The following is a 27,237-nucleotide window of genomic DNA, read 5'->3' as shown; positions in this document are numbered from 1 at the left end:
GGTCTTGTGAAGAAATGTACATGTAAGTGGTATCTGTATATGAATAAAGATATACCCGAGGTACTTTTAGAGCAAAAGCTGGAGAATCCAGAGAAATGCCTCAGAACTCATTCCTGCCAGAAAGGGAGTTGTGAGAATTTGTGGGCAACTTGCCATCTTGGTTGGGCTCCTTTCGTGGGCAGACACATAATTCCAAGGAACTGAGCCATATGCCTGAATCAAGAGATTCCTTTGAACCCAACAATATTTGTTGCAGAGATATCAGAATAGACTAGATTGAAATAGGAGCGGGTTTGGTTAATTGGTATGCATAGTATTTTGTCAGAACGACCTTCCTCATGTTTCAGTGTGCACACTCATGTCCCAGGATTTGATGACTGCGTCTGGCCTCCCCGTTTACCTTATTGAGGCAGTATGGCATAGTACGCAATGGTATGGGCATTGTGACCTAACTTTCTTAGTAATTCCCAATTAGCTTGGGGTTTATTGTGAGGGTGAAATGAAATAATGTCTGTGACTGCCAGGTGGGGGTGCGTGTTTCACATGTGTTAGTTCCCTTCCTTTGCTGTCACTGCTTAGATTTTGACTTCTATGTCTTTGATTTGTGCAGTGGGAAGAGCTCTCTCCTGAGTTACCTGTGAACGTCAGTTGCCAGGTTGTTTTTAAGACTGATTTATTAGCTTCAGACCACTGAATAAAATCATGCAAAAATAACTCCCTGGGGGAAGCAGAGTGATGTATTGGGTTCCTACATCTTACAGTATCAGGAGAAAAAGTCACTAAAATGTTGCCTTTTCCCATGGGGCTGATAGTCTCAGTTGTCTCCATGTGGTCTTCCCAGAAGAGTAGTCTGACTTCTTAGATGGAGACTGAAGTGTGAAAATGTCCAAGGCAGAAGCTGCAAGTCCTCTTAAAAACTAGATCCAGAGGCTGGGCGTGGTGGCTCACACCTATAATCCCAGCACTTTCGGAGGCTGAGGCAGGTGGATCGCTTGAGCCCAGGAGTTCAAGACCAACCTGGACAACATGGTGAAAAGCCATCTCGGCTGGGCATGGTGGCTCATGCCTGTAATCCCAGCACTTTGGGAGGCTGAGGCGGGTGGATCACGAGGTCAGGAGATCAAGACCATCCTAGCTAACACAGTGAAACCCCATCTCTACTAAAAATACAAAAAAATTAGCTGGGCATAGTGGTGGGCACCTATAGTCCCAGCTACTCAGGAGGCTGAGGCAGGAAAATGGCGTGAACCCAGGAGGTGAAGCTTGCAGTGAACCAAGATTGCGCCACTGAACTCCAACTTCAGTTGAAGCCACCCCTAGGATGGCAAAGGAACCCCCCTCTCTACAGAAAACTCTCAAGACTTTGGCAAGTGAAAAGTACAGATGATCCCCTACTTTTGATTTTTTCAACTTTATGATGGTGTAAAAGTGACTCAACTTAATTTTGTTCATACATATGATATCAGGACACAATCCCATTGTAAGTCGAGGAGCCTCTGTGAAATAAAATCTGTCCTCCTATTTGCTCTGACCTCTTTCCTTAGGATTTTAATGCCTCGTCGAATCTGCATTTAAACAGTAACCAGCTTGTCAAATGTGATGAAATGTCATTTCTAGAGGCTATCAGTTGCAAGGATATATAAAACAGTGGTGAAATCCCAAGTCATTTACATCCATTTAGTTTTGGCTTCAAGTTGTATAGTAAATATTAAATGATTTTTCAGACTTGAGGATGATAGGGTGAATTGATGTTTGTGGAGCAAAATAAGCAAAGATTGTGGTGGGGGGAGTGAATCATCAGCTACCTTTAATGGACATTCCATATGTAACATCTCTGCAACAGATTTTAAAATACACATTCTTAAGGCTTCATAGTGAAAGTTCAGGGTAGATGGCCTAGGCCTACCATTTAAGGGATCCTAATGCTGCAAAATTGAAAGGTGGTGGGGTTTTTATCGTACCAGGGAGCACAGCACTAATGGGGTTAATGAAAATTGTCCCTTTCTCCTAACCCTAAACACATGCATGTGCTTGTGGTTGTGCATGTGTGTGTGTGCGCGTGCACGCGCGTGCACACACACACACACACACACACAGAGTTCAGCTTTCATTTCTCATATTGCCCACGGGGGTGTAAAATAAAAAGAGGTCAGCCAAAAAAACTGTCTGTTAAATTAGACTTGCAAAAGTGCTACTGAAAAAAAAAGTACCAACCAAACAAACAAAAAGCCATACTGTGCTCCTGTTGTACATAATTTTACAGCATACAATCTTCTTAATACTGATCCTAGCCCCGGCGCCACGCTGGAGACATACATAGCACAGTAACCCACCTAAAAAAAAAAAAAAAAAAAAAAAAAAAGAAGTATAATAAACACTTTGTTTGCACAAGGCTATTAATATCTCAGGTTTTTTTTCAAACTGATCAAATGGCGTGCGTGCCTCATAAGGAAACTGGATTGTTATCATTTGTATTAGGTTATAACATTAGCACAAGTGTGTTAACCTTGTCAGCAGACAAGACCCCCCAAAAAGTAGAATGAACAGCAGCCCTTCTCCACTGTATTCAAATAAATGTTAATGAATATCCAATATTAACTAATAATCTTATTCTTTTATCATAATGTGACTCAATAACAATATTGATAATTATCACTAGTACATGCAGTGCTTACTGTGTGCTAAGGTAGGTACTGGTCTCATCCTTATTTTACAAGTGGGAAAACTGGGACACAGTGACGTTAAGTAGCTTGCCCAGGCCAGGCAGGTAGGAAGAAACAGAGCCAGAATTTGAACCCAGGCAGTCTGACCCCAGGGGTCATGCTCTTGACCATGATTCCATACTAGCAGAAAGAACACAGACTTTGAAGTTGATCAGGGTGGGTTCAAGGCATAGCTTTGGTCCTTTGGGGAGTCTGAGGAAGTCATGTCACTAACACTATTTCCACACCAGTAAAATGCAGATAAAAGCACCTACTTGGCAAAGATTTTGTAAGGCATAGAGATAATGCATGGAAACTTCTAGCACAGTATCTGTATCCTCAACGGTTACTATTATTATCATTACAGTTTCCGAGCATTGAGTTTGAACTTTTGTAAGAAACAGTGTGAAATTTATGATCTGCTCGGAATCTGCTAAAAATGAACCACTTCCCCTAGCCCTTCTTGCTGTAGGGTCTGGGTTCTTGGTTGCTGTCCCAGGAGTTTGCGTCAGGGTCTCCTTCAAGAATATTTTCCACTCACTCAGCTTGTGGTCGTCTCATTAAGTTGCAGATGAGCATGCCGGGCGCAGTGGCTCACGCTTGTAATTCCAGCACTTTGGGAGGCCGAGGTGGGTGGAGCACTTGAAGTCAGGAGTTTGAGACCAGCCTGGCCAACATAGCGAAATCGCATTTCTACTATAAATATAAAAATTAGCCAGGTGTGGTGGTGGGTGCCTGTAATCCCAGCTACTCAGGAGGCTGAGGCAGGAGAATCACTTGAACCCAATAGGCGGAGTGTGCAGTGGGCCCAAATTGCACCACTGCCCTCCAGCCTGGACGACAGAGCAAGACTCTTTCTCAAAGAAAAAAAAAAAGGTGCAGATGAGCATCTCAGGGCGGGAAAGGAGAAGACTTTGGTAGCTAGTCAACCCTTTCTCTGAACCTCAGTTTTTCATCTGAAAACGGAGATAACAGCTCTTGCCTAATGAGTCCCTGTGAGGAGAACACCTAGGTTAAGTGTCTGGCACGTAAGATACAGAAGGAGTAGGTTACTGTCAGGATTTTTCTTGTCATCTTGAACATGGTTCATATTTTCCCCTGAGGTTGGCTTGTGATTCTAAAACCGCTCCACCACAGGGGTGTCCGTCATCTCTGCTTGGATAAGGTCTGATCTGTTTTCTGTTAACAGTGGGACAGAGCAGGGTTTTGGTAACAGCCATTGTTTTATCACTGTGTACATTCGCTTTATCAAGATGCTAAGGGCTGCAGTGCTGAGCTGGGGCCTGTGCTCTGTCTTGCTTCTCTTTTTGAAGAATGATTACAATGACTGACTCCAATAGGGTATCTTTTTATCTCATCTCCTGTCCTGTTACTACCTCTCCCTGCTCCACCACCACACAAATAGGCTTGATATATGCTTCCCAATTAATTTTTAATAAGATTCCTTTTGTTCTTCATGTTGTAAATGTTCAGTATGCCAATTCTTCTGTAACCTCCTTTAGGGCAAAAGCTGTTTCAAGGGAGCATGTATGTTTATTTCTCAATGCCAACAGTACCCAGGATATTTTTTGGAACCCCTGTTCTAGAACTGTGGCAGAGCCTAGCATACATACTTGAGAATTCCCTCAAAGGGGACAAATCCAGATTTGCGAAAGGTAGTGTTGATTTTTAAAGACTGCCAAAGTTCTATGGAAGAGGAAAATGATAAGTCATTCAGCTGATTTTACTGGTTCTTATATCTCTGAAAGCCAACCACCTCCCATGTCTCTGCTGTTACTATGCTTGTCCAAGCAGTTCTTGTCTGTCACCTGGGCCATGGCAGTGGCCTCCTGGCTGGTCCCCTGTTTCCACCCTGGCCCCTTGATATCGTTTGGCTGTGTCTCCACTCAAATGTCATCTTGAATTCCAATGTGTTGTGGGAGGGACCAGGTGGGAGGTAATTGAATCATGGGAGCAAGTCTTTCCCATGCTGCTCTTGTGACAGTAAATAGGTTTCATGAGATCTGATGGCTTTAAATAGAGGCGTTCCCCTGCACAAGCTCTATTCTCTTGTCTGCCACCATGTGAGATGTGCCTTTCACCTTCTGCCATGACTGTGAGGCTTCCCCAGTCACATGGAACTGTAAGTCCAATTGGCCGGGCGCGGTGGCTCAAGCCTGTAATCCCAGCACTTTGGGAGGCCAAGACGGGTGGATTACGAGGTCAGGAGATCGAGACCATCCTGGCTAACCCGGTGAAACCCCGTCTCTACTAAAAAATACAAAAAACTAGCCGGGCGCGGTGGTGACTGCCTGTAGTCCCAGCTACTCGGGAGGCTGAGGCAGGAGAATGGTGTAAACCCGGGAGGCAGAGCTTGCAGTGAGCTGAGATCCGGCCACTGCACTCCAGCCTGGGCGACAGAGCGAGACTCCGCCTCAAAAAAAATAAAAATAAAATAAATGTATAAAATAAAAAAATAAAAATAAAAAATAAAAAAAATAAAATAAATCTTTTTTTTTTTTGTAAATTGCCCAGTCTTGCAGCAGTGTGAAAATGGACTAATACAATAAACTGGTATCAGTAGAGTGGGTTGCTGCTGAAAAGATACTCAAAATGTGGAAGTGACTTTGGAACTGGGTAACAAGCAGAGTTTAGAACAGTTTTGAGGGCTCAGAAGAAGATAGGAAAATGTGGGAGAGTTTGGAACTTCCTAGAGACCTGTTGAATGGCTTTGATAAAATTGCTGATGGTGATATGAACAATAAGGTCCAGGCTGAGGTGGTCTCAGATGGAGATGAGGAACTTGTTGGGAACTGGAGCAAAGATGACTCTATGCTATGTTTTAGCAGAGACTGATGGCATTTTGCCCCTGCCTCAGAGATTTGTGGAACTTTGAACTTGAGACAGATGATTTAGGGTATCTGGTGAAAGAAACTTCTAAGCAGCAAAGCATTCAAGATGTGACTTGGGTGCTTTTAAAGGCATTCAATTTTAAAAGGGAAACAGAGAATAAAAGTTTGGAAAATTTGCAGCCTGACAATGTAATAGAAAAGAAAATCTCGTTTTCTGAGGTGAAATTGAAGCTGGCTGTAAAAATTTGCTTAAGTAATGAGGAGCCAAATGGCAACCAAGACAATGGGGAAAAATGTCTCCAGGGTATGCCAGGGGTCTTCACGGCAGCCCCTCCCATCACAGGTCTGGAGGCCTGAGAGGAAAATGTGGTTTCGTGGGCCCAGCCCAGGGTCCCTGTGCTGTGTGCAGCCTAGGGACTTGGTGCCCTGCATCCCAGCCACTCGAGCTATGGCTGAAAAGGGTCAACACAGAGCTCGGGCCATGGCTTCAGAGGGTGCAAGCCCCAAGCCTTGGCAGCTTCCACATGGTGTTGAGCCTGTGAGTGCACAGAAGTAAAGAACTTGGGTTTGGAAACCTATGTCTAGATTTCAGAAGATGTGTGGAGATGCCTGGATGCCCAGGCAGAAGTTTATTGTAGGGGCAGGGTCCTCATGGAGAACCTCTGCTATGCAGTGCAGAAGGGAAATATGGGGTTGGAGCCCCCACACAGAGTTTCTACTGGGGCACCACCTAGTGGAGCTGTGAAAAGAGGGCCACCATCCTCCAAACCCCAGAATGGTAGATCCACCAACAGCTTGCACCGCATGCCTGGAAAAATCACAGACACTCAACACCAGCCCATAAAAGCAGCCAAGAGGGGGGCTATTCCTTGAAAAGTCATGAGGGTGGAGCTGCCCAAGACCATGGGAGCCCACTTCTTGCATCAGCGTGACCTGGATGTGAGACATGGAGTCAAAGGAGATCATTTTGGAGCTTTAAGATTTTACTGCCCTGCTGGATTTCAGACTTTCATGGGGCCTATAGCCCCTTTGTTTTGGCCAATTTCTCCCATTTGGAATGACTATATTTATCCAGTGCCTGTACCCCCATTGTATCTAGGAAGTGACTAACTTGTTTTTGATTTTACAGGCTTATAGGCAGAAGGGACTTGCCTTGTCTCAGATGAGACTTTGGACTGTGTACTTTTGAGTTAATGCTGAAATGAGTTAAGACTTCGGGGAACTGTTGAGAAGGCATAATTGGTTTTGAAATGTGAGGACATGATATTTGGGAGGGGCCAGGGCAGAATGGTATGGTTTGACTGTGTCACCACCCAGATCTCATCTTGAGTTTCCATGTGTTGTGGGAGGGACCTAGTGGGAGGTAACTGAGTCATGGGGGCAAGTCTTTCCCATGCTGTTCTCGTGATCGTGAATAAGTCTCATGATATCTGATGGTTTTAGAAAGAGGCATTCCCCTACACAAGCTCTCTCTCTTTGCTGCCATCCATGTAAGATGTGACCTTCTCCTCCTTGCCTTTCATCATGATTGTGAGGCCTCCTCAGCCATGTGGAACTGTAAGTCCAATAAACTTTCTTTTGTAAATTGCTCAGTCTCGGGTATGTCTTTATTAGCAGCGTAAAAATGGACTAATACACCCCCTCAGCAGCTGTTTACAGCATAGCAGTCAAAGTGATTCCTGATAAAATGTTGGTCAGATCAAAATCCCCTCTTTAAAGCCCTGCAGTGGCTTCGTATCTCACCCTGAGTAGAAGCCAAGTCCTTACCATGACTTAGGAGGCTGGCTCTGACCTGTTCCTTAGTCACCTGCCCCTCAGCCATAACTTTCCCCTCATTCCTAGGGCTTCCCTGTGTGTCAATGACCTCTTTGCTCTTCCTCAAACACTGCACTCACTCCTTCCTGTGGCTTGTGGCCACTGTTCCCTCCACCCACAGTGCTTTTCCCATCTACTCATATGGTTGGTTCCCTTTATTCCTTCAGGTCTTTCCTCAGAGATCACCTGCTCAGGGAGACCTTCTTTGGCCACCGTTACCTAAGATGTCAGAGTCACTTTTCCCAACACATCCTAGCCCCAGTGTCTACTGTGCTTTTCTCCTTGATAATCTTCATTATCTGCCATATTTGATCTATTCCATCTTTATGTTGTTTATAATCTGATCTCCACCTCTAGCCATAAACTCCTGGAGATGTGTCTGGTCCACAGTGGGTGTTCAATAAGTGTTTTTGGATGAATTTAACTAAAATGTCAAAATAAGACTACAAGGAACATCCTTCATATAAGTCTGTAACTTTATGCAGTGATTCTATTGAGAAACATCACTCATTTTTTCAGATTTGGAAATTCTGTTCCATTTGTTTTAAAGATATCTAAATATTGATGAAGAAAGAAATGTACATAACTATGCTGCTTCTGTGACTTATTCAGAGCTAATTCTGATAAAGTATTTAATATGAATAGATAATAACCAGGTAGGTAAAAAATAAAGTGATGTAACAAATTAATGAAACTGATATTCTTGGGTACCCCATAAACTTGATGTTTTTAGAAAAAACAGACTCTTACTTATCTGGGCTTGTTGGTTTATAGTCACATGCCCTAAATTAAAGTGCTCACTTAAATTATAGTACAGACCACATGTGTTATAGGTGCCAGGAGGTAGAAATCGAGTGTTAGAAGTCTGTTCCCCAAGTGCACATATGTTAGTGTTGAAGTCAGAGTGGAATTGGAAGGGGTAGGTCAAATAAAAATTAGAAGATATGGCTCCAGAGAGCTTGAGGTCTTGTGGACAGTCTTTCCCTCAATGGCAGGAAACAGCTAGATCATTGTCATAGTGCTGGGCTGTGTGGTACAGCCTCAAAGACTGCAGGAATTCAGCTAAGAAAAAGTCAGTATGGTCTTGATTTAATTCTCCTTCAAATTCTGCCATTACATATTGTACTGCACCCCTCTCTCTCCTGGTCTATACTAATGTGGCTTTAGTCCAGTTGAATCCTTTTCTCTTTTGTGTGATTTGTGCCTGATGGTCTCATGAATGCTACTGAGCTGCAGCATCCAAGAGACTTTCTATTCACACAAAGGACTCCTTCATCCCTTCGACCTGGAGAAATGTATTTACTTGCTATGCACATGTGCACTTAGCACAGAGGTTCATCTGTAAAGATTTATTTTTTTTAATGAAGGAAACAATAGGGAATTATAAGGTGTTTTCATCACAGAGGAGAGACTTTCCTGTGTGTGTGTGTATATATGTGTGTAACTTGAAGGCACATCTACTGACATTTCCATAAAGGTCATCAAAGGTCTGCGTATGCCATATTTTATCATAATTGCACGTGGCTATGTATAATACAGGTATATATCAATGTGCAATACTCTGTACTGTAAAGAGAAAGAGTTCACGTTGTGACATAATAGTGTAGCTATCTGAGCTCCAAAGAGACTTGTATTCTCAGTCTTCTGAGGCTGATGTGTATTCCATGGGAGCTGACTGCAGGCCCTTATGAAGCTCTTGCCAGGTATACATTACTTACGACCTCTTAGACAGACGCAATTATAAAGGAGCCATGGCAATTACAGGACATGGTGATGGCAGAAGCAAGATAAGTACTGGGCGGGTTAAGTCACTTCTGAAGGATAATCATGCAGTGTGTCAGTGTGGTAGGCACCCCCGAAGTGACCCAGCATAATCAAGGAGGCTACAGTTAGACAGGAAGAGAGAACTCCGTTTGTGCCTCTGTGAAATAAAAGCCACTTTACCCAGTTCTGATTCTCTATAAGCCTCCACTGGCTATTAATTGGAAATTTTCTTTCTTGCTTTCTCTCCCTCATTTCATTCTCATAATGAAATAAACAGAAAGGGTAAAAAACAGTATTAAGTTGCTTATTCTGTCTGATGATGCTTTCTGTCCTTGGTATATATAATCTCTGTGGTGGGTTTCTGGGTGCATATAAAATTCCAAGAAGCAGTTTTTTGTTGTTGTTGTTGTTGTTTTTTGTTTGTTTGTTTGTTTTTATCACTAGAAAAGACTAATTGTTTGGGGGCTTATTTGTCACTTGATCAAATATGTCTTTCTAATGAAGTCTGTTAGTTAATAAGAATTTACCAAGCAGGGATTGTGTAAGCTGCCATGAAAAAGACTCTGTGGGGGTAATAAGAGAGAGAAAGAACATTTTTTGCTTTGAAGGAACTCATAGATTCAGCATTATACTCCCCACAGTATGATTTATGAATCCATACTGTTGGAAGTAGGATTGTGTCCCCTCCTCTACACCTAAAAAAGATATGTTGAAGTCCTAATCCCCAGTACTTTGGAATGTGATCTGATTTGAAAAAAGGGTCATTGCAGATATAATTAGTTGAGATGAGGTCATCCTGCAGGAGGGTGGGTCCCTAATCCAGTAAGACTGGTGTCCTTATAAAAAGACAGCCATGTGAAGACAGTCACAGGGAGCCTGCCATGTGAAGATGAAGGCAGAGATTGAAGCTATGCACCTATAGCCAAGGAACACCAAAAATTGCCAGCAAACCACCAGATGCTAGAAGAGGCAAAGGATCCTCCCTTGAGGCTTCAGAGAGAGCATGGCCCAGCCAACACCCTGCTTTCAGACTTCTAGCCCCCAGATCTGTGAGAGGATAAGTTTGTGTTAATTTTAGCAACCCAGTTTATGGTACTTTGTTACTACAGTTCTAGGAAACCCATACACCTATCAAGCCAACTCTCCCTAAATCCTAGTATATATTGTTAGAAAAGATAAAAGGGGAGGATGCATTTATTTGTTCTCCTTTCTTTCTTTTTTTCTTTTTTCTTTCTTTCTTTCTTTTTTTTTTTTTTTTTTTTTGAGACAGAGTCTCACTCTGTCATCCAGGCTGGAATGCAGTGGTACAATCTTGGCTCACTGCAGCCTCGACCACCCAGGCTCAACAGATCCTCCTGCCCCAGCCTCTTGAGTATCTTGGACTAGAGATGTGCACCACCATGTCCAGCTAATTTTTAAAAATGTTTTCATGGAGATGAGGTCTCATTATGTTGCTCAGACTGGTCTCAAACTTCTGGGCTCAAACGGTCCTCCCATCTCAGCATCCCATAGTGCTGAGATTACGGGAGTGAGGCACCACGCCTGGCCTTCTTCTCCTTTCTAATGAACCAGCACATCCTTATTACCTGGACTGTGTTCTCTTAGTGCTGGTTTTTGGATGTTCATAGTCATCCTTTTACACTCTCCTCTCTCCAGGAAATATTCCCTGACCCCATCTACCTGGCAAGGATAGATGCCCTGCCTGTAACATTTCCTGGTAACCTATGAACACGTTGTTTTAAGTTTTTGTTGAGATGTCTATATTCCCTTACTATTCAATGCACTCCTTTAAAAACAGGGTCCATCTTATTGTCTCGGGCTGTACGTATAATGCAATGCTTTACTTACAGCCAGTGCTTAATATTTGTTGAACTAAACTGGGGGAAGTGAGGTATAAAATAAAATCAAACAAATGAATAAATGAGGACTCAGGTGCATACAAGATGCTCGGCAATGAATGAATGACTGACCAAACAAATTAACTGATCATATTAAATATTTCAATATTATTAGTTATTATTATTATTACTTTGAATGAGGGTAAGCGGCTCCTCCAAAGCCAATGAAAGCTTTCCAGAGTATGGATGTGGGAATGATGTGTTGGAGAATCATTTGTTCCTGCTGTGGTTAAGCCAAGAAATGCTCACAGGAGTGTGTTCTCTGTGCCTGTCTGCCTGAGAGAAAATCTTGGTTTTTAATAACAGGGTTTCGACCTAGAGAGTCAGATTCCTCCAAAATTAATCAATGAATATGTATTCTTTAAGCTACCAGTGTCAGCAAACCAAAATATAAGGGTTTGTGGGGATTTAAATAAGTTTGTGTTTCCCTCTATCTTTTATGGGCTTAATATTCTATTGGAGGAAATGGACATTTCCACACATCCAGGGTTACCCTTGAAGCCACTATGCACAAGGGACCAAATACTCAGCAAACCCTGTAGCATTGAATGGGGAACTAGGAAAAGGGACCTGACTTTAGTTTAGAGTGAAAGTAAGCATGTCATTGAAAAACTGGACTTCAAGTTTGGATTTGAAGAGTGGAAAGGCTTGTTTTGTTTTGTTTTGTTTTTTTAGGGGAAAATTGGAGGAGAGAAAGGCATTCTGATAGGGTTACTAGTCAGAAGCCAAAGTTTGGAGTACATAATCCGTGTTTTAGAGATATTGTTTAGATTAGGCTTCTAGGGATGAAAGGCAAGTCTGGGATGATAAGTTGGTGGCCAGTTGTGTTATCAGTACTAAACTAAGGAATCTGGACTTTGTTCACTAGGCATTAGAAGCCTCTGAAAGTTTCTGACCAGGTAAGGAACATAATCATAACAATAACTCACACTATTGAATACCAGACAATGTGACTGATGCTCTTCCTACTCTGTGACACTTGACCTTCTCAACAAGCATCCAAGGTGGATTTTATTATTCCTTTTCGTTGAGGAGAAAATTATAGATCCAGTAAGCCATAGTTTAGGCTTGTCTGACTCCAAAGCCTCTGGACCTTTTCACTATGCTAATGATTGTCAAAGGCACTTGGCACAGCCCTCATGGCTTCTTTGGAGAACTCTTAGGGACTCCTGAGTAAATGGAATGGATTGATTGTCAGGTGGCCCAGATGGTCAGGGCTCTTAGTCAATGAGCGAAATTCCACTTTTTTCTGTTGTATACAACGTACCACAGAGTGTTGATTTCAGAAATGACTACCAGGAAGGAGGTAACTAAGAAGCCAGCAACAGGTTCTGGTTTTGGCCTTATGATTTTGACATTGTTATCGTTAATGTGATGAAGACATTGGCTGCACTGTTGCTGGTGCTCTGGCTGGGAAGAGTAGCTTATACATTGAATAGCAAACTGAAGATTCAGAGAGATTCCAAGAGGCTAAAACTTGGGTCAGATAATAGAGTTCAACATTAACAGATATATATGTGTAATTTGCATTTACGTTCGAAAAATGAATTATATAAATACAGGCTACAGCAGTGGTTCTCAGAGTAATCACTGGTTAGCAGCTTCTGCATCACCTGGGAACTTGTTAGAAATGCAAATTCTTGGGCCTCCACCTCATCCTATTAAATCAGAAGCTCTGGGGATGGGGCTTAGCAATCTGTGTTAATGAGCACTCCAGATGTTTCTTTAGCAGGCTAACATTGGAGACCACTAGGCTAAAAAGACCAGCCCTCCCTCCCTTCTTGCTTTCCATTATTTCTTTCTCTTTATTCCACCTCATTCCAGAAAGGATTTGGAGTGGAAAAATCTGACTTAACAACAGTTTGTGAATAAGAACAAAGGTTTTATTTTACAAAAAAATTTCTCTGACTGAATGGTGTGTTGTGGCTGCTGCCAAAAGTAAATAGTTTGCATTAAAAGTAGTGACCAGAACAAGGGAAGCAATAGCTACTCCCCTCTTCACACTTGACAGGTTCTATGTATCTCCATATTCTGTTAGACTATATCTGGAGTTTGTTGAGGAACTAATTTTAAGAAGACATTGGAAAGGGGTTTAATAAGGATGGTGACACACCTTGAACTTTGCCTTTAAGGGATCAGTTGAGGGAAGCCGCTTCTTGTGATTGGAGCCTGCCTGACATGGAAAAGAAAGAGTTTTACATCTTGCTCCAGAGGGCAAAACACAATATTGGAAAGCCTTCTCCACTGGTATTAAGAGGGAAGGACATTAGTCCAGGCTCTTCCTGAAGGGTTTGTTAACACACCTAAGTGCTTCAGGCTTCTGCTTCTTTTTTTTTTTTTTTTTTTTTTGATGGAGTCTCACTCTGTCATCCAGGCTGGAGTGCAGTGGCGCCATCTCAGCTCACTGCAGCCTCCGCCTCCCAGGTTCACTCCATTCTCCTGCCTCAGCCTCCCAAGTAGCTAGGATTACAGACACCCGCTACCACGCCCAGCTAATTTTTTGTATTTTTAGTAGAGATGGGGTTTCACTGTGTTAGCCAGGATGGTCTTGATCTCCTGACCTCGTGATCCGCCCGCCTCGGCCTCCCAAAGTGCTGGGATTACAGGTGTGAGCCACGGCGCCGGGCCTGGGCTTCTGTTTCTTTAAGAATGCAGATAATAAGGACCATGATATTCATCCCACAGGGTTTCTGTGAAGGGCTAAAAACATGGCAAAATGTTCAAATATCTGAAAAACTACAATGGTTGTACAAATGTGAGGCAATGGCGCTATTGTTAAGGAAGACTAGTTGACGGAAATTTTAAGTCCGAGGTAATGGAGAATCTCAACAATATGAATTATCCAAAACGGGGATGACCTTTCTCATTAAATAGTGAGTTCACGGTCATGAGAGGCCTTTAGACAAAGAGATGTTAGAGAATAAACTGTATTGGATTGAAGCAGATGGCCTCCAAGTGCCTTGCCAATGCTAGTATTTCATAATGCTGAAGTGAATGACTTGAGGTCAGGCAGATCTGGGAGACTCATGCTCATAGCCAGCAGAGTGAATGTTTGATTCATCATTTGTTCATCACTCCTTGCAAGTCACTGCAAACATTTAAAACATTTAAATACATTTAAACATTGAATACACTTAAAGATATTTAATGATTAAACATACTTAAAGCGTTAAAAACATTAAATGCATTTAAAAACAAGATGGGCCCACACTAATGAACCTGGTGTCAATTTTTCTCTACAGCACTATAGTTAAATTCCCTTTGCATTAGAAGTCTGATTGAATTGCCCCATGGTCTCCTGTGGGTCTGTTGATGTATGGATATGGAAAGTAACATTGAATTCCCAATGCTTTCTTAATAACTCTTTGCAATGTTTCATAGATGTGTAAGAGATGTTGCCCTTAGTGTCTAACCCAAATCCTGAGTTGTTTTACAGCTTTTTTTTTTTTTTTAAGGTTAAGATTTCTTCTGGCTATAATTTTGCATCTAGACTTCTACTTGTTTTTTCCCCCTGAAACTATTGGGTAACATCAGTGAGTTTCACCTTTATCCACTCCCTGGTTGGCTGCTTTCCAATGGCAGAGAAATGAATGGATGCTTTTGTGTAGGGAGTTTGGTAATTCAATGAAGAGCTTAGAGCCTTGCTGAAGGCGATATGTGGGTATTTCGCACATATTATATCTAATGAGTATATATCAGTAATGTAATGAAGGTGGCATTCAAACATCACTGTGGGTGGCAGCTAAGCCAGATACAGCTAAATCTCATTTTCAATACATGAGAAGCCCTCTTTTCTAATTCAGTCAGAAACAGTTGTTGGTCACTTAAAGATTAAAAAATCAGTTAAAGCAAGGGATTAGAAAAACATAAGAGAGAGAAACAGAAAGAGAGAGATGCAAACCTTAACTTTTTTAAACTTAAAACAAATATATATGTATGTACATATGGATGTATACATACACATTCACATGCTGAGGCCGAGTTTTTTTTATGAAAGGCCAAGGACTTTTCTTTGACATGGATGTGCCAATCCATGTCTTTTTTTTTTTTTTTTTTTTTTGGTATAAATCACATTTATAGTGCATCATCTACAATTTCTATCTTTAGTTTCTCTGAAGCAGAGAGAAACATTTAAGGACAATTGCTGAGCAACCTGAGTGCAGGATTCTTCTAAATTTTGTCATATTATTTCTTTTATAGCTGTCTCTCTCGCACCTAAAATTTGAAAAAAATTATTGTGATAAAATATACATAATATAAACATCACAGTTCAACCATTCTTTAAGTATACAAGTCAGCAGCATTAAGTACATTCACAATATTTTATAGCCATCACCACTATCCATTTCTAGAACTTTTTTCATCCCCAGCAGAAACTCTGTACCCATTAAACAATACCTTCTAATTACCTTTTACATCCCTGCTAACCTCTATTCTGCCTCTTTTTTTTTTTTTTTTTTTCTGAGACAGAGTCTTGCTCTTTCGGTCAGGCTGGAGTGCAGTGGCACGATCTCGGCTCACTGCAACCTCCGCCTCCTGGGTTCAAGCAATTCTCCTGCCTCAGCCTCCTGAGTAGCTGGGATTACAGGCGTGTGCTACCATGCCCAGCTAATTTTTGTAATTTTAGTAGAGACAGGGTTTCACGTGTTGGCCAGGCTGGTCTCAAACTCCTGACTTCAGGTAATCCGCCCACCTCGGCCTCCCAAAGTACTGGGATTACAGGCGTGGGCCACCATGCCTGGCCTAGTCTGTTTTTTATCTGTGTGAATTTGCCTATTCAAAGTACCTCTTGTAAGTGGAATCACAGTGTTTGTTCTTCTGTGTCAGCTTATTTCACTTAGCATAATCCTCAGAGTTAATCCATGTCATGTAGCATGTGTCTGAATTTCATTCTTTCTTATGGCTGAAAAATATCTTAGTGGATGAGTGTACTATGTTTCATTTATGCATGGATACTTCAATTTTTTTTCCCCACCTTTTGACTATTGTGAGTAATGCTGCTGTGAACATTGATGTATAAGTATTGCTTGAGTGCCAGCTTTCAGTTCTTTTGGCTATATATGTAAGAGTGGAATTTCTGGATCATGGGATAATTCAATGTTTGCCTTTTTGAGGAACTACCAAACTGTTTTCCAAAAAACTTCTTTCCTACAGGAACTTGTCTTTATGAAGACTTTCCAAGACAGTCAACTTGACTTTCAGAGAAGAAACAGCTCTCTTTACTTTTGGTCCTGCATTTCATCAGTTTCTAGACCATTTAATTAACTTGCATAATTACAATAACAAGTCCAAGTGTCATAAACAGGTTTAGAAATGTATATCATTTCATGCTTTCTAGGGAAAAAAAGAACTGTGTATAATTGATATTTGTTAAGCATACAACTCAACTGGTAAGAATGGAAGTGCTTGGAGAGTAACTTTCCCCAATGATCCCCAGTGTGCTTTGGGCATCAGCCAATACATATTATAAAACATGGAATTAATGGAGAATGCTGGTTACTCTGGCCAGTTAAGGGGACGCCAGTTAAGAGAGCTTCTACTATTCAACTAAATTATCTTTGTCATGATAAGCTATGTAAAGAGGCCAGGAGTGGTAGTTCAAGCCTGTAATCCTAGCACTTTGGGAGGCCGAGGCGGGTGGCTCGAGACCAGCCTGGGCAACATGGCAAAACCCCGTCTCTACTAAAAATACAAAAAATTAGCCAGGCGTGGGTGGCGCACACCTGTAGTCCCAGCTACTCCGGAGTCTGAGGCAAGAGAATCACTTGAACCTGGGAGGCGGAGGTTGCAGTGAGCCAAGATCATGCCACTGCACTCCAACCTGGGTGACAGAGTGAGACCCTGTCTCAAAAAAAAAAAAAAAAAAAAAAAGGTATGAAGAAATTTGGAAGCACATGACTCGTGAATCTAGAAAAACAATTAACAGCTACATATCCACAACTGCTAACATTCAATACTCTTGTTGTTCAGAGACCGGAGAAAGACAGACAGCAAAGGCTAAAATAGAATGGGAAGTTGACTGATCTGGTCACTTCTTGTATAAACTTTTGAATGTAAGCAGCAGGTTGATTTTCCATGCCTTCTTCTCTTACAGTTCAATTTAGTGTGGGTGATAAATGGGAGATAAACAGAGACCAGTGAAGTCGTGCCTATTCTTAGGAAGAAGATACCTTTCAAGTTAAGATTCAAGACTTTACGATGTGATTAGAGGGTTTTCTAGACAGTTCTGAAGCAAAATCATGAAGCTGTAGGAGGAATACTTTTATATAGCATCATTCATCCTTGTTAGCAACCCAAATGATTAAAGGTTTGGGAAATTACCCCTCTAAATATGGTCTAAAGGAACTGGGTTTATTTAGTTTAGAGAGAGCAAGCAAGCACGCTGAGGGGGACTTAATCATAGTCTCCGAGAATATGAGGGATATTCTCTGAGTGATGGAAAGCAGCTGTTTCCTGTTTCCACTAAGGACTGGATAAGAAGAATGGAGTTAACATGCAACAAGTGGGTTAAGAACTCTTTGGCCATGAAATTCAAGACAACAAATCCACCAGGCAAAAGTCGCCACTATGTTTGAGAATTATGTGGCTAACTAACTGTATTTCTTGGGTGCTTCATATGTGGCCTGTTCTTGAATCTGGAGCTAGTGAAAAAGATCCAGAGGACCTTTCACTCAAGTGAGCGGATGAAGTTGTCCATTGTCTGAGCCTACCAGTGCTCTGTGGTTGAGGAAGCCCTTATCGTAAGTCTCCTAGTGAGATTTAAAAGAGAAAAAGCTTCAGAGTCTCTTTGCTGCTCTTTGGACTCTTTCCAGGCAAGATAATCTAAATGTACTCCTTTTCTGTAAGGTGAAAGATTTCTATAGATTTGGCATTATGTGTCTTTTCTGCTTATTTGGTCGACATGGTCATAATTTTTAAAAATTCTGTGTCTTTAATGACACTAGACATATATATAGACATATATATATACACACACATATACACAATATCATAGACATTTGACATGTATATCATAAGTAATTAATTCAGCAATGGAGACAATGTTTAGTTCTAGGTAGTATGTCTAAGACTTCCTTGAATTTGTTTCCTTAATCTACCCTACAGGAATATTTTGAGAATTAAATAAAATAAAATAATGTGTGCCAAGCTCAGAGAGTAGTGTACCCAGCCCTCAAGTCATGTTTATCTGCTTTCTTTAATTCACAAAGAGCATTTCTTGCCTATCATAGAGTCATTATTGCCTCCACATTCTCTTCTTTTAGTGGAATTTTTGGACCACAGGGGAAGGTCTGTAGAATAGGACTTGTGTAAAATTCATGACGGCACCCAAGGGTCTAATTGTATGAATCTCCTTCCTTTATTATACTTACTTAATCCAGAAAAAAGTCAACCATTATGACAAGTATTTCAGGAAGCATTTGTTGCCAAAGTACCTGAAACAAATCATGTAAACACATGGAAGGAAAGTGTATTTTCAAATCAGTGGGAAAATGATGCATTTTTTTTTTACAAGGATTAAAGGAGAGTTAATAAATCTTCTAGATACTGAAATAAACATTTAATAGACATTGATTCAATTGAGTATTATGGTTTGAAATGACATCAAATTGAAGACATGATCCCTGACCTGGGAAGTTTTATGAACTTACTGGAGAGACCAAGCCCATTGCTATGGAATGACCACAAAACAGTAAGAGTAGTACAAAAATCAGGAAGAGTAGTACAAAAATGAGAGAGCTTGAACCCCTAAGTACTGAGGAAAGGCACGATACAGGGTTTCAGTAGGGATTTACTATAGCTCTAGTAGACTTAGAATCATGATTTAGTTCCTAAAACACTATCATTTCAAAATAGAATTTTAAAAAAACCACCTAAAATATTCACTTCCTGTCGAAACCTAGCAACATACTGCAGTTGCACTTTACTCATTTGAGATAAATACACCTTTCTCAAAATTTTAACTTTTTCTTTTCTTTGGCCAGGTGCTGTGGCTCACACCTGTAATCCCAGCACTTTGGGAGGCCTAGGCGGGCAGATCACAAGGTCAGGAGATCGAGACCATCCTATCTAACACGGTGAAATCCCATCTCTACTAAAAATACAAAAAATTAGTCGGGAGTGGTGATGGGCGCCTGTAGTCTCAGCTACTCTGGAGGCTGAGGCAGGAGGATGGTGTGAACCCGGGAGGTGGAGCTTGCAGTGAGCCGAGATCGCACCACTGCACTCTAGCCTGGGCAACAGAGCGAGACTCTGTTTCAAAAAAAAAAAAAACACTTTTTCTTTTCTTTTTTCTTTCTTTCTTCTTTTTCTTGCCTTTTTTTTTTTTTTTTTTTTTTTTTTTTTGAGAAGGAATCTCTCTCTGTCCCCCAGGCTGGAGCACAGTGGTGCCACCTTAGCTCACTGCAACCTCCATCTCCTGGGTTCAAGTGATTCTTCTGCCTAAGCCTCCCGAGTAGCTGGGATTACAGGCACCCGCCACCATGCCTTGCTGATTTTTGTGTTTAGTAGAGACAGGGTTTTATCATGTTGGCCAGGCTGGTCTTGAACTCCTGACCTCAACTGATCCATCCAACTCAGCCTCCTAAAGTGCTGGGATTACAGTGAGCCACCTCACCCAGCCTGAGATAAATACATCTTTCTAAGGTCTCAGTGTTTAGGCTGATTTGCTTTTAGACATTCATCTATGCAGAATACCAAACAACTTCTGCTTAGATTCATTCTGAGTCTACAGGAGATGGAATATCTTTATAAATCATAACAAGTAACATTAAGAGTAAAACATCCCAGCCAGGGACTTACCTCAAAAGCTGAGGCATGACACATATTTTAATGGCAATGGATTCGGAAACCAAGGTTAGGACCGTTCTTTCTTTATTAGAAAGAGATTTATAATTCAGGGCCTTTGAGAGTGAGTCTGGGTCCTCTGAACTGGACTTCTCCTCTTGTCCCTTCCTGTACCCCAACTCCCCAAATTAAATAAGTAGGGAAGCAGAACAAGAAAACCATTAACTTAATAGCATAGAATTTATGGCTGAAACCTTGCAAAGCTTATGTCAGCAAAGTAAAATAATTACTGTCACTTTCTTTAAGACACTTGGCTTTATGGTTCCTGTCACCTTTATCATAACATGCAGCTGATTTAGTAGCTCTATTTTTCATGGCAAATAGCCTGGTGTTGTGTTTTTTTGCATGTGACCATGCTATTGAGATGACAATACATGGCTATACTATAGTAGAGCTAAATTTAGATAATGAATTAGAACACTGTTAATAGTTTTGGTTTAGTCATGCTGTCAGAATGCCAACTCAGCCTTTTCTCTTGCTCTTTTTCCCTCTAGATTCTCAAGTCCAAAGACTTAACATCTCCAACCCAGCGCTACATCGACAGCAAAGTTGTGAAAACAAGAGCAGAAGGCGAATGGCTTTCCTTCGATGTAACTGATGCTGTTCATGAATGGCTTCACCATAAAGGTTACAGGCCACTCTCTCTTTTCCTCCCAAGATGTTTGGTATCCCTAAGTTACTTTAAATTGATTGCAGATTTAAAGGTATAGACACACATACAAATGACCTCCTTGACTTAATGTTTTCCAGACAGGAACCTGGGATTTAAAATAAGCTTACACTGTCCCTGCTGCACTTTTGTACCATCTAATAATTACATCATCCCAAATAAAAGCGAAGAATTAGAAGCAAGATTTGCAGGTAACCGAAACTTGGTCATATGAGGTGGGGGAGGGAAGGGTCTATATTGATAATCTCATGGGGGATAAAATCAGTTTGCATGTGAAAATGAGACTGGTGAGGCCTGGGGAATTTCATTCATTTGGACAATGATATGGTTGGATATACATATGTGAAGGGAGAAAGGATTGGAAGAATGGGATAGGTTCCCCGTTTATAATTCTCAATGTCCAGTAATGACTTGGTCGATAATAACTGATTATTAACTCATTAACCCTCCAGTAGTAAGTTAAGACCTTTGTTCTTCATTGTAGCAAACTAACTTTCCATCTCTACTGATATTATAGAGAAAGATAGAATGTATTTAAGAAAATTCAATGATAATCCCCCAAGCCAAATGTCAGGAACTGACAACCATATTTCACAGAAGAAAGAGTCTCCTCATGCTACAGCTCCCATAACTAACTTTCCATGTATAAGAATATTCCACCTTTTCTAGCCCATACCCAATATTTCAAGTGGGTTCCTTATCAGAATTTTATATTAGTTTATAAACACATAAAAAGGTTTTGGCTTTCCCCATGCTCACCTTTAAGTAAGTTGGACAAAAGTCATGGAGAGTGAGGAGATACCAAGGGCTCAAGTCACTTCATGTATTAGATGATGAGTTGTTGGATGATGAGAGGTGAGAGGAAATCTCTGCCCATGTGCCAATGCAGCATCTGCCCACAATGCCAGGCCAGAGAATTGATTTCCCTGCCCTCCTAACATCACCCAGGACCTCCATCCACTTTTAGAAGACTACAGCAGTGCTCGCTCATGGAAAAATACTCCCAGAGGTCTAGAGATTTATTTCAGTCTCTAACCTAGTCATGATTCTCTGGAGTGTGGAGATTAAATGCTTAAACTGGCAGTCTCTTGAGCATGCTTTGGGGAGCTCAAGTTTCTAAATCTCAGATGGAATCAGGAAAGTGTTGAGGATGCCATAAAATAAATGAAAAAGCCCTTTCTTCACAGCTTCCCAAAATAGCATTAGGTAAGGGTGACTTCTGTTTCACTTGAACCTAATTCACTCCAATTCAGTTAAGTCTCAGTTTATGTTCATTAGGAAAGTCTTTTGAGTTTAGTAGTCTTAGGAAGAGTGTTAACCAGTGGGTGACAAGGCATGTTCTATTGCCATGTGTTCAGTTGTCGAGGACTTGAACACAGCCTAAACTGAGGATTGACTAAAATAAACTGCCTAGATTGCCCTTGGACTATAGGTCAAAGACTGCTTCTGTAGTGACTTTCATAACCAACAGCCCTGGCTTTGACACTGAACTGCCTTCTGACAAGAGCCCCATTTAGAAGTGTTAATTGTCACGTGGGTTAGTCGAAGTCCTGTTGTGCCATATCTATTTCCATGGGGAATGACTGTTGCCAGCTGATGCTGCTTTGGTGGTCATCACTGCTATTTGTGACAATATACAAAGGAAAAAAATATGGCTGATTATATTTGATGAAGGTGAAGCTAAATGTTTATTACCCAAATGCATTTTTTCAAGGTATTGATGGCACCTCCACATATACCAGTGGTGATCAGAAAACTATAAAGTCCACTAGGAAAAAAAACAGTGGGAAGACCCCACATCTCCTGCTAATGTTATTGCCCTCCTACAGACTTGAGTCACAACAGACCAACCGGCGGAAGAAGCGTGCTTTGGATGCGGCCTATTGCTTTAGGTAAAGGAAATAAAAATAAAATCAAGTAATTGCATCTGTTAACTCTTACACTGCCTTTGCCCTTTCTCCTACCGTGTATTGACCCGAGTGGAACTCATTGCTAAGACCAGATAGAGTGCAGTACAGCTCCTGTACCTCATACCACCATTCTTCCCAGAGGCTTATATTCATCAGGTCTTTAGCAGGGAACCAAGTGTGAAGGGAGAAAACTAGCCCCCCTGAATTTCTTCCCCAACATTCCTCTGAAGTTCTTTGGCACTGAAGAAGAAAAAAAGCTCTCTGCCCCTCAGAACAAATAAAAGCTTATTGGAGGTACGTGATGTCAACTCCTTAATCAAGAAAAACCCACCATCTGTATGATGCCTTCACCCTCACCAAGTTCGAGTGCTTATAGTCACACTTCTGTCATAGTAACAGAGATGAGACAGCAGAATGCCATGTGTCACACCTTTAGCAACAGCATATGAGAGAAGCAAGAAGAATTTATTTCCCATTCCCACATGAGTGCATGGAGGGAGAATGTGAATGTTCTTAGGTGGTCTCCGTGAGAGGAGGGCTCTTTCCTTATTTTGAGAGGTACAGGACAGGGAAGGGTCTGCACTGATGAAGGGCTCAAAAGGTCAGAGGCCAGGAGTAAAGCGGCACTTTTTGATTGCCCGATCCAGTGGTTGCCCTCAGCAAGACTGCATGTTTCTTGATCTCTGGTTCATTCCTAGATTGGGGAACATGTGGTGAAATAAAGGATCGATTCTCAAAGGAAAATGCCTTAGACAGTTCTTTGAAAATTGCTGTTGTACTCCTTTCATTTTGTATTTGAAAGGGCAATAGAGGCTGGATGGCAGAACTGCCCAGTGTTGATTGGAAAGGGCTTCATCATGCCCAGCCACTCCCTGATTATATCTGGTCACTTGAAGGTAAAGGTATGATTTTCCAGGTCACAGACAAGGAAGTCAGGGTATAGAACTCATAAGGGCAAGCAGTCCAGCAAATCACCACACACAACACCCTATCATGAAAGTCACTTAAGATTACAATAAAGCCGTTTAAACCTGGCCTATGGGCCGGGCACAGTGGCTCACGTCTGTAATCCCAGCACTTTAGGAGGCTGAGGCGGGCGGATCACGAGGTCAGGAGATCAAGGTCATCCTGACTAACACAGTGAAACCCTGTCTCTACGAAAAATATGAAAAATCAGCCGGGCGTGGTGGCAGGCATCTGTAGTCCCAGCTACTTGGGAGGCTGAGGCAGGAGAATGGCGTGAACCCGGGAGGTGGAGGTTGCAGTGAGCCGTGATCATGCCATTGCACTCCAGCCTGGGCGACAGAGCGAGACTCTGTCTCAAAAAAACAAACAAACAAAAAACACCTGGCCCATGGTATTTGCTCATTACATGTTTGTTGAATAAATGAATGAGTCATTTTTCTGGTTTGGGGTGAGGTGGTGGTAGAGTGAGGTGGTGAATCAGCTTTAAAATCTCCATTGCTTTTTTTTTTTTTTAAACAGAAATGTGCAGGATAATTGCTGCCTACGTCCACTTTACATTGATTTCAAGAGGGATCTAGGGTGGAAATGGATACACGAACCCAAAGGGTACAATGCCAACTTCTGTGCTGGAGCATGCCCGTATTTATGGAGTTCAGACACTCAGCACAGCAGGGTGAGTGTTCAGCTTACCTGTCGTCTCTGTTCTTGGGTTACCATGTGCACCTGCTGATAGTATTTCCAAATGAGTTGTAATTAACTTGGTGCCCTTTTACCATCACACATGTATGGGTACTGGAGAAATTCTTTTATTAGGTTGGTGCAAAAGTAATCGCGGTTTTTGCCATTACTTTCAATGAAAGTGACACCGATCAGTTTCAAACCACAGGTCTCGCTTGCCCAGTTATAAACAACTGGAGGGAAGTTTTGTTTAATTTTTTCTTTATTTTATATTCTTTTTCAAAAATAATTTTTATTAATACATACTTGCATATATTAATGAGGTACATGTGATATTTTGATACATGTATACAATGTGTAATGATGAAATCAGGGTAATTAGGATATTCATCACCTCAAAAATTTATTATTTCCTCATTTGGGGAACATTCCAGGTCATCTCTTCTAGTTATTTAAAAATATACAATAAATTATCGTTAACTATAATAACCCTACTGTGCTATAAAACATTAAAATTTGTTCCTTCTATCTAACTGTATTTTGGTATCTATTAATCAGCTTCTCTTCACCCTTACCCTGTTCCCAGCCTCTGGTAACCATCATTCTACTCTCTGCTTCCATGAGTTTTATATTTTTAACAGCTATAAGCATAAATAGCCAAAAACAGCACACCCTTTTAAAATCAATATGTCACATAGTATCATTTATAGAAAAAGTGTGACAGGACCCAGGTCTCCATCTAAAAAAAAAAAAAATCTGCTGTCATCTCCATCAGGGACTGTTACATTAGAAAGAACACTGGGGATTTCAGTTAATGCCAGTGAGTGTGTGATGATTAGTAAATACACTAGCAATTTACTAATGTATGACAGAATGTAGTTTAACATCTCTAAACCTCAGTTTCTTATCAGTAAGAAGGAATGTCTGTATTAAAAGTTATCTTTAAAATAATAATGCCAAACGCAAGAGTTGATATGAAGTACAAAAGATGATATATGTAAAAATGACTTGAAAATTAGTTTCTCTACTTTTTAAAAATGTAACACAAAGTAAATGAGAATCTGAGTATTTTATCAAGTTGTTTCAGTGAAGATAGAGTTAATTCAGAAGGTAATTCCCAGATTGGATGGCATGGGTTTCCAGCAAGATTAGAGAAGAGTTTTTCTATGTAATAATGTTACTTGTTCACATGCTTCCTCCTGATGGCTCATCAGGATTTTAGAGATAGAAAGGACATCTTATCCAACCCTTTCATTTTCTTAAAGAAATTGGGGGCCAGGCACGGTGACTCATGCCTGTAATCCCAGCACTTTGGGAGGCCAAGATGGGTGGATCACGAGGTCAGGAGTTCAAGGCCAGCCTGGTCAAGATGGTGAAACCCCATCTGTACTAAAAATACAAAAAAAAATTAGCCAGGCATGGTGGTGGGCGCCTGCAATCCCAGCTACTTGGGAGGTTTAGGCAGAGAATTGCTTGAACCCGGGAGGCAGGGGTTGCAGTGAGCCGAGATCGTGCCACTGCACTCTAGCCTGGGTGACAGAGTGAGGCCCCATCTCAAAAAAAAAAAAAGAAAAAGAAAGAAAAGAAAAGAAATTGGAGTCTAGATCATGTAGTCTAGATGATACCCAAGACCAAAGAGAAAATTAGTGACAAACCAAGGCTTGGCACGTAGGCCTCCTTGTTTTATAACCAGGCCTCCATTTGCCCTATCTTACTGAGTTTAATTCCTAAAATATGGTTAAATGTTAGGGTTTCTATTCTGCTCTTTATGCCTCTGTAAATCTCCCTATTAAAGAGGCATTAGAAAAATTGCCTTCACTGCAGGATAGGAAAATGGATCAGCTGCCAAGAAGATCACATACTACATTCAGCTGAATTCATGAGTTTGGGGGTTATCAATTATTTTAGACAATCTGTATTATAAAAATTCCTCTTTAGTTCATACGAAAAATCATGAGTTCATGGAGTATAAAGTATATTTATTTATAAATGCCTGCATATGCTGGAATTTAAATTGACAAATATGGCTCCCCTTCCTTCAGCTGTTTTCCCAACTCCCCTGTAGACTTTGGCACTCGGGGGCAACCGTGTGCTTGGCCATGTGAGGGAAGCTTGCTCATGCCTGTCCCTTTGTCTGAGCTCTCTGGCCAGGCTGCCTCCTCTGGGCTGCGGCAGCAGTAGCTGTAATGTGGGCAAGGCCCTGTTGCCAAGTAGAAACATAATTCTCCTCTCTGATACACAGAGGGAGTGTGTGAAGGCTGAGACCACGCTTGTTTTTCAAGGAGAGAGGAAGAATAACTGTCATGGTCACAAATGTGTGGTTTGGACAGTTACCCAAGAAGCCAGAGGTAGCTAATAAAGTAGTCAGTGTTGCTGTGCTGAACAGATCTTCTGTCTTAGGCTGAAAAAATTGCAGTGAATCTCGAGGAAAAGGTCATTTGCTGTTTGACTAACACATTAATGGCATCCTTGGAAATGTCTCTGTATCATCAGTGGGGAACCTACATACTTCCATTAGTAAAAGTCGCACACCCCTCTGATACAGAATGGGGTTAAAGGTATAAGTCTAATTATAGAACCGTCTCTTCATCCTGTTTTCGGACTTGCCATTAACTCCTCCAACTCAGCAACTACTATTTACCGCATAGAAAGTTAATGGAGGGTTGATTATGATTGTGATTATGATTATGATCATTTTAAGCAAAATATAAGAAAGTGAATAATTCTTTCTTATAGGAGATCTTAGAGATCACTTTTATGTCATTTCTAGCATCATTGTATCTATGAAGCAATGCTAAATAAAAAGACTTTTTTTTTTTAATGAAAATTGAGGATACCTTAAATTGGCCTGAGGAGACACTTAACGTAGAAAGATTTCATTTCCTTCCTTCCTTATTTATTTATTTAAAGAAACAAGGTCTAGGTGTGTTGTCCAAGCTAGTCCTGAATTCCTGGACTCAAGTGATTCTTCAAAGTGTTGGGATTACAGGCGTGAGCCACTGTGCCCGGTCTGTAGAAAGATTTCACATTGCTTAGAGGTGTCTTTTTCTCTACCCAAGGGTAGATTAAAGCTCTTATGAGAGCTTTGATAGAACTTTTTATTCTTCTACTTATTCATGTATTCATTTCTTCACTTAGTACATGAATCTCATTTTGTCC

General features: G+C 41.1%; 1 protein-coding gene across 5 annotated transcripts in view; it reads left to right on the top strand.

Annotated features, from left to right (window-relative positions):
• The window catches only part of TGFB2 (transforming growth factor beta 2), a 97,476-nt gene that overhangs the window by 66,303 nt on the left and 3,936 nt on the right, over positions 1-27,237 (top strand). For 3 of the 5 annotated variants that reach the window (XM_025404925.1, XM_025404911.1, XM_025404920.1), the window contains 4 exons: positions 20,349-20,481; positions 20,605-20,715; positions 22,239-22,416; positions 23,920-24,073. In XM_025404925.1, the coding sequence (XP_025260710.1) occupies positions 20,349-20,481; positions 20,605-20,715; positions 22,239-22,416; positions 23,920-24,073 (576 nt within the window). The remainder of the gene's footprint in view (positions 1-20,348; positions 20,482-20,604; positions 20,716-22,238; positions 22,417-23,919; positions 24,074-27,237) is intronic. The other 2 variants (XR_003122165.1, XR_003122164.1) reach the window with 1 other exon arrangement.

The sequence above is a fragment of the Theropithecus gelada genome, chromosome 1 (assembly GCF_003255815.1).
Source record: "Theropithecus gelada isolate Dixy chromosome 1, Tgel_1.0, whole genome shotgun sequence".
Classification (NCBI taxonomy): domain Eukaryota; kingdom Metazoa; phylum Chordata; class Mammalia; order Primates; family Cercopithecidae; genus Theropithecus; species Theropithecus gelada.
This window is presented reverse-complemented; position numbering and strand designations above follow the sequence as displayed.